The sequence below is a fragment of the Cryptomeria japonica genome, chromosome 7 (assembly GCF_030272615.1).
Source record: "Cryptomeria japonica chromosome 7, Sugi_1.0, whole genome shotgun sequence".
In the NCBI taxonomy this organism is placed as follows: Eukaryota; Viridiplantae; Streptophyta; class Pinopsida; order Cupressales; family Cupressaceae; genus Cryptomeria; species Cryptomeria japonica.
The window spans coordinates 307,389,240-307,404,397 of record NC_081411.1 but is presented as its reverse complement, the minus strand read 5'-3'; the positions used below and the strand labels follow the sequence as shown (position 1 = coordinate 307,404,397).

Sequence of the window (15,158 nt, the reverse complement as noted above, 5' to 3'; positions counted from 1 at the left end):
GATGTTGTTGAGAAGCTAGCTTTAATTAATTCATTTGGAACTATCTGCTTCTTCAACAAACCCTTGTTCTAACTTCTTGTGTCCTTGATGTGCAGGATGACTATTGTACCTCGCCTTGGAATGCTGGATTGGAAGAGGTCGCCCTTGATGACGTTAGTCCAAACAAGGTCGTCCTTGTCGATGCTAGGTTGGAGGAGGTCGCCCTTGCCCTTGCTAGGCTGGATCGAAGAAGGTCGTCCTTGTCCTTGCTTGATCGTCCTTGATCTGGCTTGATTTTCCAACTCCGGGATCTCCATTTGATGCCTACACAACATTTCAAAATTAGTAATATATCTTTGAAAAAATTAAACTTTAAAAGGAAGATTCAAGATTTTAATTAGGAAACTTCATGATAAATCTTGAGTTATCATTTCCTAATTTAGGATTTTCAAAGCAAAATTTAAATCTTCAAAAATGGTGCCAAGGTGATTACGCCATACCTCCACTTGGGAATTAATTCTAAAAAATGATGCAAAAATAGGAGAATTCGCTAGGCAAAATGTAGATCAAGACTCCCTTTAGCAAAATGTGCCCCCTTTAGCTTGGAAAAGAACTCCATCTTCCACTAGCTTCTTCAAGATCTGGAAATTCGCCTTCAAATACCTTCAAAACATCTGGAATTTATCCTCCAATCTAGCAAGAAATACGCCTCTCCAATAGCCTTCAAGATGAATTTCGCCTTCCTTAGTATCCACACTTGGTAGAAATTCGCTCCACACAAGCTAGATTTCGCACCTTGTTGTCCTTCTCCAAATCGCACTTGTGTGAATGAATGAATGATGGATTAAAATCGCTCAACACACCTCTCTTATATGGGCGCTCATCCTTTCATTTCCCATAGGCCGACTTGAAAAATAGGGCAAAAGATAAATAAAAATTAAATAAAAGGAGAGGCGGACTTGAAAAATAACATTAAATAATACCCCAAGCGCTCCCATTTTATTTTTAAAATAATAATAATTAATTTTAAATGCCTTTATAATTAAAAAATTCGATTTTTAGGCTCAAAATTAATTATTAAATGTTAGGCGCACTTATTAAATGTCAATTTAATTTTTAAAATATCTCAAGGTTTCATCGAAATTGGCATTTAATGTGTCATAGATGATATTGGTGCCTAGGCATGGCAAGATAATGGACATCAACAAGATCGCTCTAGTCCCTTGGAGAGGGACAGGAGCGCCTTTTCATCTTAGCCTTACAATTTCTTGTTTTTTACGTCCAAGACCTCATTTTTGACGTCCAAGATGGCATTTTTACTTAGAATTTCGAGTTCAATTTATTCGATCTTTGAAATGAGTGCATTTTAAAGCATTTTCGCCTTGGTCCCTTGGTGAGGGACAGGAGCTATTTTGCAAATCCAAGCTTATCCGTCCTTTGTTAGCCTTCCAAATTATATTCAATGGATAAATCATGTTTTCCTTGGTCTCTTCAAATCATAAAATTGTCTTGATCCTGCAATAACAGTGCAAATTTGAAATTCAAGCTCCGGTCCTTCAGTGAGGGACGGGAGCACTTTTGCAATTACAAGCCAATTCGTCCTTTGCTAGCTTCGAAAATTATCTTCAACGGATCGATTGTGTCTTCCTCCATCCACCTCAAATGCGAAACTTGCTTTCCTTTTGCCCGAATCTTGTTTTGAGGGAAAATCGCTCTGGTCCCTTGGAGAGGGACAGGAGCGCCCTTGCCAGTCACCTTGGTCCCTTGGAGAGGGACAGGGGCGAACTTGTTACTTAGGCCGATTTTCTTCATTGTGGCGTACTTAAGTTATATTCAACGGGCAAAACATACTTCCCTTGACCTCCTCAAATCGCGAAACCACTTAAATCTTGCAAGGATAATGCGAAATTGGAATTCAAGCTCCGGTCCTTCAGTGAGGGACAGGAGCGAATTTTGCTCTCTAGGCCAAATCGTTACAATTTTCATCAAAAAATGTCTTGGCTAAGGAAGATATCATCTTACTTCATGCTATGAATAAAAGTTAATGTCCAAACAAGGTCTAAAAATGTGCATATGAATAAAATCGCTCTGGTCCCTTGGTGAGGGACAGGAGCGAATTTACCTTTCTAGACAAATACTCCATCATTTCATCGTCCTTAATCAAGTCTGGATGCTCTATCACGTTCATTTTGTCCTCCATCATGCCTTTGATGTCTCAATTTGTCCAAACAAGGTCAGGAATGACTCCACTAAGCTTTTTCGCTTTGGACCCTTGGTGAGGGACATGAGCGATTCGCCTTGGACCCTTGGAGAGGGACAGGAGCGCTTTTCGCTTTGGAACCTCAGTGAAGTTCAGGAGCGAAATTTGACTTTTCGAACTCTCTATCAGGACAATTTTAATGGAATATAACATTAAGTGACATTTCCTTCTATCTTTCTTCTTTCTTATAAGTGACATTTCCTTCTATCTTTCTTCTTTCTTATACTTTAAGTTATATTCCATATATACTTTCAGGATGTTTGAGAGTGGTTTCAGACCTCCAGGAGTTATATTGCAAAATCTAGTTTTTTGAGGTTTTCAGTTTCCAGACTTAGTCAAATTCAGGATCAGGACATTCCAGACTTAGCCAAATTTCAGGATCAGGACTTTCAGACTTAGCCCAAATTTCAGGACATTCCAGACTTAGCCAAATTTCAGGATCAAGACATCACTCAAGCCGAACTTGCTTATCCATGTGATCACCTGGGCGACACTCAAAATGCAAAGGCTAACTAACAAAACCCTAAAAGACCTAGAAAACAAACCCTAAAAAGCAAAAAAACATGGGTCCCCATTTGCAATGGGGCGATGTGTGAAAACGTCACAACAGTACCATACCTTGTTCAAAAGAGCATGTGGGACCAATTAGAAGACAGGTACCCACCTATCTTGGCGGTGAAGTCTCTAGACAGGCAGATGGCAAAGAAGGCAGGGAGGTCGATGATTGATACGTCTTGCAAGACAGTGCAACCAAGGCATGCATGCAAGGTTAACTTCAAATTCTTAACAACCCGAACTGTCTTAATAGAAGTGCCATCCAATTGGACCACCCCTTTAGTCACAGGTTCATATTCTATGCCAAGAAGATCAACTACCTTCTTTGTGTTGGTGTTGGAAATAAGCCACACCCGGACCGACGATGGACTAGTCCAAGAGGGGCCAGTAGCTCAGTGGTAGAGCACTCCAGTAGCATATGGAAGGTCCTAGGTTCAAGTCCTAGCTGGTCCATGTCTCAACATGGTATTAGAGCCAGGTCCAGGCTAGGAGCCCCAAGCACACAAGAGGTGTGGCTTAAGGGGGGGTGTTGGTGTTGGAAATAAGCCACACCCGGACCGACGATGGACTGGTCCAAGAGGGGCTAGTAGTTGAGTGGTAGAGCACTCCAGCAGCGTATGGAAGGCCCTGGGTTCGAGTCCTAGCTGGTCCATGTCTCAAGACTTTGGCATGGCTGAGCTACTATCTCTTGAATCTATCATGCAATTGTGAATCAAGTTATCTCCCATGATTAAGGAGAGATAGAAAGGGGGAGGCTTGCTGATCTTGCTTGAATCTTCTTCCTCCTTGGGTCGCACCAAACTGGTGGAGACTGCTTTTTTGTTGACTGCTGCCTCGTCACTTGATTGGTCGACGTCCTTCAGTGCCTCCTTAAGTAAATCCCTGTTGAGATGGGATGGAAAGGGCTTCCCAAATAGTGACGTTGAGGTTGGCCTTCTTCATCTGATCAACTATGTTGAAAGGAACACCAGCTGATTTTAGAGGCCCCTTTGAGGCTATAAGGTCTACCTTTGCTCTTTGGACGACTTGGGCCTCTTCCTACCTCTTGCTCCCTTGCAAGGTACTTTGGCTTGTATCATGGACGACTACGGTGGGCGTTGGAGCTTGGGCTGATGTTGAAGGTGCGGCAGCATAGACTCACCATTTGTTTGATTCAAACCACAAAATTCTGCTTCCTGCCAATTGACAAAGGTAGAATCCCCTTGCAAGTAAGCCTGAGTGCCAACATTAGGCTGATTTGGGTCATATTGCTGGTCAGAAGTGGTTGGCTCATCCTGCACCACCAAAGCTTGGCCAAACCCTCCATTTTGGCATGCACCTTGGTTATGTGGCTGATTGCATGGTTGACACCAATCCTACTCTTGGGCGAGGTTATTTTGCATTGGAACTATCGCTTTCGAGTTGCTTGCAGCTGTGGGGTTCACACTATTCAAAGGCCTGGTGTTGCTCCATTGGTTTTGCCCTTGAAAGGGTGGCCTATTTTGCTGATAGTTCTGATTTTGTGCCTGATAAGGTCTGCTATGCTGGGCTTGTTGCCTATTTAGTGTCACCAACTCATTGCTAAAATTTTGCAATAGAGCCTTGATCTCATGGAGCTCATTGGAGGATGTAGATGGTGTGGATGATTGTCCTGCGAGTGCCATGGGGATAGGAGCCAAGGTGGGTTGCTGAGTAGGAGCTTCTGGGATGAGAGGCATTGGAGGCCTTGGAGCTATCTTCCCAGCCTGAATCAAACAATTTTCTGCCCTTATGGCTATGTCATATGCACCCGTTAAAGAGGCTCCACCCATTGATTGTACCATGACAGCTATATCGCTGTTGAGAGCTCTACGATAATACAAGAAGGCATGATTTGGAGATGGCTTCACTAGAGCAGGAATTCTATTCCATGTCTTATGAAATCTGAAATTGAAATCTCCCATGAACTCGTGGGGTGCCCTCTTGATCGTAGTCAACTGCTCCACAAGTGATAGGTGATCACTTTTGTCTTCAAAATGGTTGTACAACCTCTCCCCCAATTCATCCCAATTGTGAATGGAGCTAGACGACAACCCTCTATACCACCGCAAAGCTTTGCCTTTCAAAGATGTGGCTAAGAGTCTGACAACGACATCATCCCGAGTAATATTATGAATGGAGCAGATGTTTGCAATGTCTTGAATGTGTGCTCAATGGGCGTAGTAGCTGTTTCACTAGTGAAGTATGGTATACTCTTTAATGCAGACACTGGTATATCATTCCATTGAGTCAAAATAAGGAGACTCCCCCCATTGAAGGTAACAAAAATCTGATTTCTTGCCATGTGGAACAATGGTCTATTGATATGAGTGGTGGGAGCCCTTGATAGTAATGGTCTTGTAAATGGAGGGGTAGAATGAGACCTGGGAGATGGAGTGTTAGCAACCTTGACTTCCCTAACTGGTGATAATGAAGGTCTACCTCTCCGCCTTCTAGTGCCTGAAGATGAGAGTTCTTCGAACTGGAAACTACCTCTAGAAGATGCCCTTTTATGCATTTTGGGCATGAAATCTGGAGCTGCAACAAGTCACGAGCAAGCAGTGGACCTGTTGAGTAGAGATTTCGGAACTTGGGGGTTCTGGACCTCCGGAGTTGTGCACTTCGGAACCTGGGGGTTCCGGACCTCCAGAGTCGCGCACTTCGAAACCTGGGGGTTTCGGACCTCTAGAGTTGCGCACTTCGGAACCTGGGGGTTCTGGACTTCTGGAGTTGCGAGAGTTACGATGACTTGGGAACTTGGGGGTTCCGGGGCCCTAGAGTTATGAACTTCGTATGAACAAGAACTGGACTTTGCGCAGTCACCAAGTGCTTGAAAGGTGACTGCCTCTAATGGCTGGAATACTAAGAACAACACTGAATCCTTAGCATGTATGTCGAAACTAAGTCCCATTGGGCGTGCCAAAACTTGTTATCACAAAAGCTCGCACCCTTGTTGAGCTATCAATTTAGCAACCTTGTGAAACATGGAAACAACCCCGAAGTGTGGGACCTTGCGCAAGGGGGTTGAATCTCCGGAGAAGGCCGACTTCCTTCTCAATCCAGGTGCAAGTGTTGAACCAACTCAACACTTCAAAACTTACTCCTAAGCCTATTCTAACAACTTGCAGAGTTAAGGGAAGAGAGAAATGCATAAAATAAAAGGAGGTGATGCACCAAGAAGAGATTGTTTATCCCTACCTGAAATGACACAAAGAATCAACTGAAACACCTAGGAGATACACAAACTTCAGTTGTATGAGTGACCCCAATGCATGTATGGAGGTTAGAAATTGCTGAATGTCAAGAAGGGAGAAGGTTTCCCACAAGTCACACTCAAAAATAAGTTAACACAACATATACAAGAGAAGGGCCACAAAACATACTCCTATGATGAAGGTAAGGAAACATACATAGCATACATAAGTTTGAAGGAAGGCAAGAATGGTGATTTTCAATTCATTATAAGGCCAATGGACAAACTTACAGTTGCATAAATGCAAGATAAATACAAAAGAAGTGAAAGAGCATAGAATAGCTCAAGCCAACAGGGAGAGAACCCTTTTCAATGAGGCTTAACAACCTTTATATAGAAAATTGGTTACAAGAGTGATCATGACCCTTGTGTGTGCAGGGAAATGTCAGTCTGAGACTGCAGAGAAGTGCATGCACTTGACTTCTGTACATGCAAGCAACTTAGCCATACCCCCAAAAGGCAACCCTGAGAAGTGTAGATTGACTGACCTTCCAAAGTCAGAGCATGCAGACATGACCTAAGTCACCACAACAAGCATGGCCCTGTACCTCTCTTGATGGAAATCCTGCCAAAAACATTAAATGCACCCATGTGGCTCCACAAAAGAAGGGGCACAAATCACAAAAGTCGTCGGAGCATTTAAAGCTTCGAGTGTTGATCATGCCATCCGGAAGTGTTGCTAGCCGAAAAGAAATCTGAGGACTTCGAAAACTCGGGTTCCCGAAGTGGGGAAAACAAGGAAAGAACCTCGGAACCTCGGGGTTTCAGGAGGTAGAAAAGAGAGCAGTAGGGAACTTCGAGACCTCAGGCTTCTGAAGTTTCGGAGAACTGAAAAAGGGCTAAGGAAGGAACTTCGGAACCTTGGGGTTCCGGAGTTCCGGGAAAGAAGAAGGGAAGCAAAGGAAGAGAACTTCGAAACCTCGGGGTTCTGGAGTTCCGCAGAAAGAAAGGAAGAAAGGCTAGGAGGGAACCTCGGAACCTCGAGGTCCTGGAGTTCCGCAGAAAGAAAGGAAGAAAGGCTAGGAGGGAACCTCAGAACCTCGGGGTCCCGAAATTCCGAAGAAGGCAAGGGAAAGGAACTTCGGAACCTCGGGGTTCCAGAGTTCCGGGGAACTGAGAAGGAGGCAAGGAAAAGGCGGGATCTAGCAAAGGAACTTCGGAACCTCGGGGCTCCGGAGTTCCGGGGAAGGGAAGAAGAAGAGAAAGGAACTTTGTAACCTCGGGGTTTCGGGGAATGAAAGAGAAGGGGAAAGAAAGGGAGGAACTTCGGAAACTCGGGTTTCCAAAGTTCCGGGAAAAGAAAGAAGAGGCAGCAAAGGGAAGGAACTCCGGAACCTCGGGGTTCCGGAGTTCCAGGGAAGGGAAGAAAACGAAGAAGGAACTCTAGAACCTCGGGGTTCCGGAGTTCCGGAGAAGGAAAACAAGAGAAGGCAAAGAGAAGGAACTTCGGAACCTCGGGGTTCTAGAGTTCCGGGGAAAGAAGAAAAGGTCAAGGGAGGAACTTCCTCCGGGAAAGGCAACACCTCACACTTCATGATTCTTCTGCTTTCTCCTTGATCAACTGGGGCAGCGCTGGTCCATGGATCGTATCTCTGATCGGTCCTTATTGATGGACCAAGGGTGTCATAAAATGACAACAAGACACTTGGCCAAAGATGAGAAAATCTACCAACTATGCCAACTTTAGCATAGTGGGCATGCTCTTCCAATGTTTCATTACCAAGCACTAGATGAGGGGTTTTAAATGTACACTTAATCAGGTTAACAACTCTTTTATCCACACCATTGGTAGAAGGATCCATACCCTTCTCATAAATGCCCTCCATGATAGAAGCAAAGGTATGTTTAGGAATACCCTTTTGTAGTCACTGCCTTGCAATTGTTAATAGATGGAAATGAAGAATTTGAAGATAACAAAGAATTGTTTAGGCTTGAAGCTTGTATAGAGTCAAACGGAGGAGAATATGCAATATCAAAGCTGACAAACATTGAGTACTATCTGCTCAAGACAGGGAACGGTTAGTCCCTGAACAAACAAACAATCACTAGAACTCAGCAAGGGAGATTCCATCACTCTTCCATTTTGCCCTCCATACAAAGAAGCAAACAACATAGGAAGCTGGGTTAGCTGCTGGGCTAAGAGCAACAAGAGTGACATGAGGTAATTTTTAGGTGGACAAGTTCAGATGTAATTTTATCATTAATGTAATTTGTATTTACAAGTTTACTCTCTAATATGCAGAAGATATATGGCACCCCAACTTAGTGATCTATGTTTTAAATTTTTTAGTCTTATATAATATACTAGGTCCATGTTAATAATAGAAAGTTAGAAACTACATTACCAAAACTACAATACATAGAAGTAAAGGATTGGAATCATAATTAACTCAGAGAATAACTATATGATAGTATAGAAATATAAGTTGTTTTATTTTAATTCTTTTAAATATTTATTAATCAAAGTGTTAAAAAGCACCTTTTTCTCTCTGGTTGCCAACCAGCTAGGGAGGGGATATGACGTTCATTTACATAAGACAAACTTCTGTTATAGGGCAAAAATGCTGACATTTCTAATGTCCCAGCTTCCATATCAACTTCGAACTGTTAAAATACATTTTAGTTTATTTCTATCTGCCTTCAAATAATTTGACTAATCCAAATGCATATGGATTTGGCTAATTGATAACTATAGATGACTAATTAACTTTAATAGATGTCCTCATCACTTATACAGAAGAACTGCATAAATGTATACACACAAGCACAAACTCATGCAGATTCGAAGGTATATATTCTTGGAGAGGAGGAATATTATTTTGTTTATAAGTATTCTTGTTCAAAAACTGAAGTATGCAAATTTATCTACTTTTTGTTTTTGCAGACTTTTGTGCGGATTTTTCGTTTACGGCATTATTCTGGAAATGTTTCATTTATTCCTGCTCCTGGTTATGAAGAATATGGAGAACCTATATCCATAGATAATGAAAATGGGAGCATTCTACAGGATACAGGGATCAGTGGAACTGAGGAAATGAAACCAAAAACATCGAATTGCTTAGGAGCATTGGATAGTTCAGAGAACTATAAATGGAAGTCAATAAACGGGCAGTTTATCATTGTCTGGTTACACAATGTGCCTTGGGGAAGCCAAGATATCATGCCTGCACCTCATGCAGAGGTAAGTTTTTACATCAGGAATTGAGGATAATTTAACCATTCTATTCTTGTCATGAAAAATAATCAAGTAATAGAATGAAGTTAGAAAACAAAGCAGACAGGAATGCAATTACTGTATCTTTTATTAGCTTGAAATGCTTCTTTGTTCTTGGATATGAAATGCTATGCAAAAAGATTTTGGTTTAATTCACTTTTTATTGCATTTTCCCCCTTGTCTGCAATTTAAAAGAAAGAGATGCTAGTATTACTATTTACAATTTTACAACCTTCTTATATATGGGACACTTTACAAAGTGATCAAATCAGATCATAAACCTTTTAGCATGAATATTAATTAAATGTATTTCTATTGAGTCTTAATTTTAAGGAAATTGGTATTTGTTTTAAATATGAAGAATGATTAAAATAATTATTATGAATAGTATCAAGAATGCAAGGTATTCTTTTTTATTGTAAATGTCATATTTATAAATCGTTCAATATAGTTGTACAACCACTAGGTGAGGATATTTATATAATCCAACTTTGAAAAAATCATTGATAACCTTACTAATTACTAATTTACTACTAAATATTAGATATAGATATGAAAAAGAAGATTTTTTAATTTGAATAGACATTATTCTCAAATGCTACCCTTTAAGTCATAACCATTAAGAAAGCCTTAAAAAAATAAAACTATTTTGAACAGGAGAGGAAAAGAATTGTTTATAGCATCTTCAAATTGCATGTATGTTGTGTTCCTCTTTTCTGTCTTCTTTACTCTTCTAGAAGTGTCATCTCTTAGAAGTGTCAGTAAGGTTACTTTCTACCTCATAAAATTTGAATTTTCAAGACATGGAATTGTAAAATCTAACAGCTTAATTTCATTTGCACAGTGATAACATGTAAAATTGGTATAATGCCCATATCTCTACTTGTGTTGGCTCTGTTTTTGTTGCCCTTGGTTTTTCCTTGAACTGAAAGAGCCTTTTCTAATCCAAACATGGCATCTTTTCCCTTCAAGCTGTGTTGCCAGATCCTTCTGACACCGTTTATACCTAAAATGGTACAAATTGATCTTCATTGTAGGCTGGAATCTCCTTGGCAATAAATTGGATTATAATCTCAGGGCTCTTCCTGAAACATACAAATGGTATTTCTGGGACGATTCCAGGGTGATTCTAGGCTGTTTTTAAGGCAATTTCAGGCAGATTCTGTTGTAACTTGGAAAGCATTTGAAAAAACAGATAATATGTATGTAATACTGATTCCAAATAGACTGATAATATTTTGAATTATCAATGATGGTGTATTCTTAATTTTAAAATCTAACATTGAATATGTACACAACACAGAAATTATGGTTAATTTTCTTAGAATTTTTTATATTTTATGCATATGTGTTCCTGAGATGATCCGAATGCAAGGTCCCTCCCAAATCCATCTCTATATCTATTTCTAGGAAATCTTTGTTTTAGGAAATATCTTTTGGTCATGCCATCCACGTTCTACGTTGACCATGAGGTATTGAAGTATTTTTAGTACATGTTTGAATTGACAGTTGGTTTTCTATTCTAGTGGGGCATATGACACAGTATAAAGGCAGAAACAACTGGTAGCATGCAACACAGCCTTCTAGTTAATCAAGGGTATGATCTACAAGCTTTAATTGGATGGTATCTTTTGGAAGTTAATCCATGAGCATGCTGCTGTTTCACATGAATGTCATGGAGGGATTTCATGGTGGCATAATGCAAGAGTGGTCACAATTAGGAAGGTCTTCAATTGGATGGTATCTTTTGGAAGTTAGTCCATGAGCATGTTGCTGTTTCACATGAATGTCATGGAGGGATTTCATGGTGGCATAATGCAAGAGTGGTCACAATTAGGAAGGTCTTCAATTGGATGGTATCTTTTGGAAGTTAATCCATGAGCATGTTGCTGTTTCACATGAATGTCATGGAGGGATTTCATGGTGGCATAATGCAAGAGTGGTCACAATTAGGAAGGTATAAAAGAAGGTTTATGGTGGCAGACCCTTTTCAGGGATGTTGAGGATTATGTGGAGAAATGCAATAAATACCAGTGCCTTAGGATATCCAATTGACAGGATATGATGCACCCACTCATAAAAGTAGTGCAATATACATCATTGTTGTGATAAATTACTGAAAATGTTGGGTAGAAGTGAGCCTTTCCAAAATTGCACAATAGTCAGTAATTCATTTCTTTAAAGAGATGATTTTCTATAATACATGAGCAATCAACTTGGTCAACGATTAGGGAACATACTTTCTCACCTAGATGGTTGAAATGTTGCTCGTGGAGATTCTCATTTAATGCCATTGTAATGGATTGCACCATCCTTGAGAAAATGGTACAATTGAGGTGTTCATCAAGAATTTGGAAAGCATCTTAAAAATGATAAGGGATATAGGGAAAATTAATTGGGATGAGGGTGTGCCAATAGTGCTATGTAATTGCAAGATTAATATAAACATTTGAACAAGTAAACCTGATTTGAGTTCATGTATGGGCTGATGCCATAATGCCCATGAAATTGTGGTTTCTACATTGTATATTGTGCCCCTTACATAACTAGACAATGAAATCATCACTTCAATCATGCTTTGAGCACCTTATGAAGTTAATGGGAAACTAAATGCTTCAAACCATACCATGGTTACCACATGAATGGCAAGGCATTCAGGAAGGGGGATCAAACCTTGTATGATTTATGGTATTACATGCTCCAAAATAGTTGACATGGTCCCTACATAATTCATATGAATTATGTAGTTGACATGGTCCCTACATAATTCATATGATGGCTGTAGAAGCAACGAACTTATGCATGTTGTAGGGAACCTTTATCAAGGATGTCATGCCCCTGAATTAGAATGGAGTCTCTATTAATACTAAACTAGGGAGATAACAGTTAAATGAGGGCTGACCTGTTTGATATTTAAAATAAATTAAAATAATATTGTTTTACAAGGGCTGACTGCACTCGGGGAAAAAAATAAATGAAGGTGGCCAACTAGGGTAAGGGCTGACTAAAATGTGAAATGTTTTAATTATTAACATTTTATTCAAAAGGGATTATTGGGGGCCTACCTCTCTTGAATGGATCGCCCATCTTGGGAGGAGTCACATCCCTTGGTAAAGGGGTATGATTGGGGTATAAACCAAGGGTAAGAGGAAAAGTGAAAGGGGAGTTTTAAGGTAATATCCTTCCATTCATTAGCAGACTTATACTCAGACTTGGGATTATTGAAATCAGATCTTATGAGCAGATTTTAAGGAAGTGCGTAAGCAGTGGGATTTAATTTAAATAAAAACTGATCTACAGAAGACCTAGAGCAGAGCAGAAAATTAAAGGAAATGTTATTTTAAGGGAGCAGATCTTATATAAGATAATCAGATTCAAGCATACAGAGATTTAGTGTTATACCTGTGATTTTGCATGAAGTAATAATTTTAATGGTAGGCAGCATATTGGTGTTTAATGGATAACTTTTCATATAGTAATAAACCAATAATTATAACATATGCAATGTGCAATCATTCTTCTAGGGGCATACACTTAAAGATTATGATTATGCTAGGATGTAATGCAGTCTAGAGACATGACTATGAACCTACAAGGTGATAATCTGTGGTAATGACTGGGCATTTGTTGTATCTAGTGTATATATGTGATATGGATAAAATAGTATGCATAATTCCTCATATATTGGATATAGGCAATAATGAGGAATATCTAAGTTGCTGCAACCAATCATGAGAAGGTTAGTGAGGGAATACAAGGAGGGGAAACAGTTATGAGGTCCTCTTCTAAGCACGCCACCTCATGGTGGTGATGGATAGTCCCATGAAGCCAAGGGGGTGCAGGGAGTGCTCCACCCTCGGGCTTAGATGGGAAGGATGTTCTAGACACCCTGTTGTAGTTTCCCCAAACCTCCACCATGGTTGACCATTGGATTAAGGAACTCCAATCATAGGGAGGAGAATAAGGGTGACAAGAAGAAGGCAACGGCTATAGGATTCCTCACTAGGTACACACCCTTATATAGATGGCAAAGGACCACATGATGGCCAAGAGGGATGGTATATCCATCTGCTCTTGGGCCTAGGGTAGAGGATCATTTAAGGCACCCTTATATGACCCCCTATCCAAACTCTCCTATAGTTGAATTCCATCAATGAATTAGATATATCATATGATTGAGTTAATGTTCCCAACCCTATTAGGATTTTAGGGAAAAAACCAGGGCATTTAAAAAGGGGACATTACAAAGGATTTTTTCATTGAAAGTGGCTTCAATCCAATTTGAAGTTGATGCTACATTTGAGCACAAGAAACAAGGTTGTGACCAAAGGGAAGGTTTTGCAGATGAGGTAATAGAAAGAAAAGTTTCCTTGGTGAGCATCAATAGTAAGTAGGACGCCTGAAATTCTGATTAGGTCAGTTCAGCAGTTTTGACTGCTCATGGCTAAAAGAGGCTAGAAGTCTGATTTTAAATGAGGTTGTCCCAAAAAATATATCATGAAGCTCTCTTAAAATTTGTTTCATAAATTGAGCATTTCTAGTCATTGTGATTAGATGTGGTTAGACATTTAAGGTCTGGGAGTCAATCTCCCTTTTAATGTTTCTATCAGTATTTTCGTTCTTTTTCATGTGGTTATACTAGGCTCTAGCTTCCAAAGTGATTACATGCATGTAGATACACATTGACACCCATTGGAATAGGCATGATTATGCTGATTGAGCATGTTGGTTCAATATGTCTTGTGAGATGTTGATCCTTGGAAGCTGTGACTTGTGGGAATAACCATGTGCTGGATGATGTGTCAAGGGGAGTATAAAAATTATGGCACCATGACCAAACAAGAAGGTGGGATGCAATTATTTTGCATTAGCCAAAGACTTGGATGGTAAAATCAGATTTATCTGCTGAACTGCTATAGATTCCTCTTCTGGTAAATTAAAATTTAAAAGAGTGGTTTAAGAAAAGTTCTTTATACATTTTCTTATGAGTTTGGCAGTTCTTGCGTTCAAGTTCAATTTCGCCTAAAGAATACAGTCCAGGCTTGAGAACCCAATTAAAGGTTACGAACCAGGTAGCCCTTTTACAAAATTTGTAACAAAATTGCAACAAGAATATAACATAAAATTCCAACAATGCAAAATAACAAAACAATACTTCTCTATATCAGTATTCATGAACCAGTCTCAAGCACGGGTGCTCGGCCTGAAGGCTGAGACACACCACTTTTTCTTATTCAAACATGACAATTAGCATTTTCTTTTTTAACATGCCTATGGTCATTCAATGTAGAATTATAGACATTCTTCACTTTCAAATTGGGACTCTTCTAGTGAAGTATTTGGGAATTCTTCTTTCCATTGGATGCTTGAGAAGAGACAATAAAACTCAAGATAGATTCCACTTGAGGGTTAGTCATTGGACCTTTCATTGGCTTTCTTTTGTAGGTCACTAGACCCTCTTAAAATCTATTCTCCAATCTTTGCCAATACATTGATTTTTAATTTTCTCAAGCAATTTGATGCTCTCTCCCAAAAATTGTTATGATCTGGAAATCTTGAAAATAAAAAAGAGTCTCTAACGAATTGGGACCTGGTTTGTAGTCCTAAGAAGGCTGGTGGCCTTGGCCTTTGAAAGCCAACTATTAACTACTAGGGTTTAGCTACCAAATTATATTGTAGATGGTGCAAAAATTCAAATTAACTACAGGCAACAATTCTTAACTCTAAATATTTGGGAGGGGTAGCAGATGAAGATATTTTGAGGATGGATTTGAGTGGGAAATGCTCCTTGATCTGGAATACTATAAAGAAGGGTGATTTTCTTATAAAGAAGGGGCTCTTTTGGATAACTAACAAAGGCAACAATGCCTTGTTTTGGTATGACTCATAGGATAATCTCC

The 15,158-nt window shown here is 39.8% G+C and overlaps 1 protein-coding gene and 1 non-coding gene across 5 annotated transcripts in view; both read left to right on the top strand.

Annotated features, from left to right (window-relative positions):
* Positions 1 to 15,158, top strand: part of LOC131039851 (sphingosine kinase 2) — a 66,415-nt gene that overhangs the window by 29,587 nt on the left and 21,670 nt on the right. For all 4 annotated transcript variants that reach the window (XM_057972704.2, XM_057972702.2, XM_057972706.2 and 1 more), the window contains exon 8: positions 8,929 to 9,225. In XM_057972704.2, coding sequence (XP_057828687.2) covers positions 8,929 to 9,225 — 297 coding nt within the window. The remainder of the gene's footprint in view (positions 1 to 8,928; positions 9,226 to 15,158) is intronic.
* On the top strand, positions 3,176 to 3,247 carry TRNAA-AGC (transfer RNA alanine (anticodon AGC)). The gene has a single exon. It is a non-coding gene; the product is annotated as a tRNA-Ala (tRNA).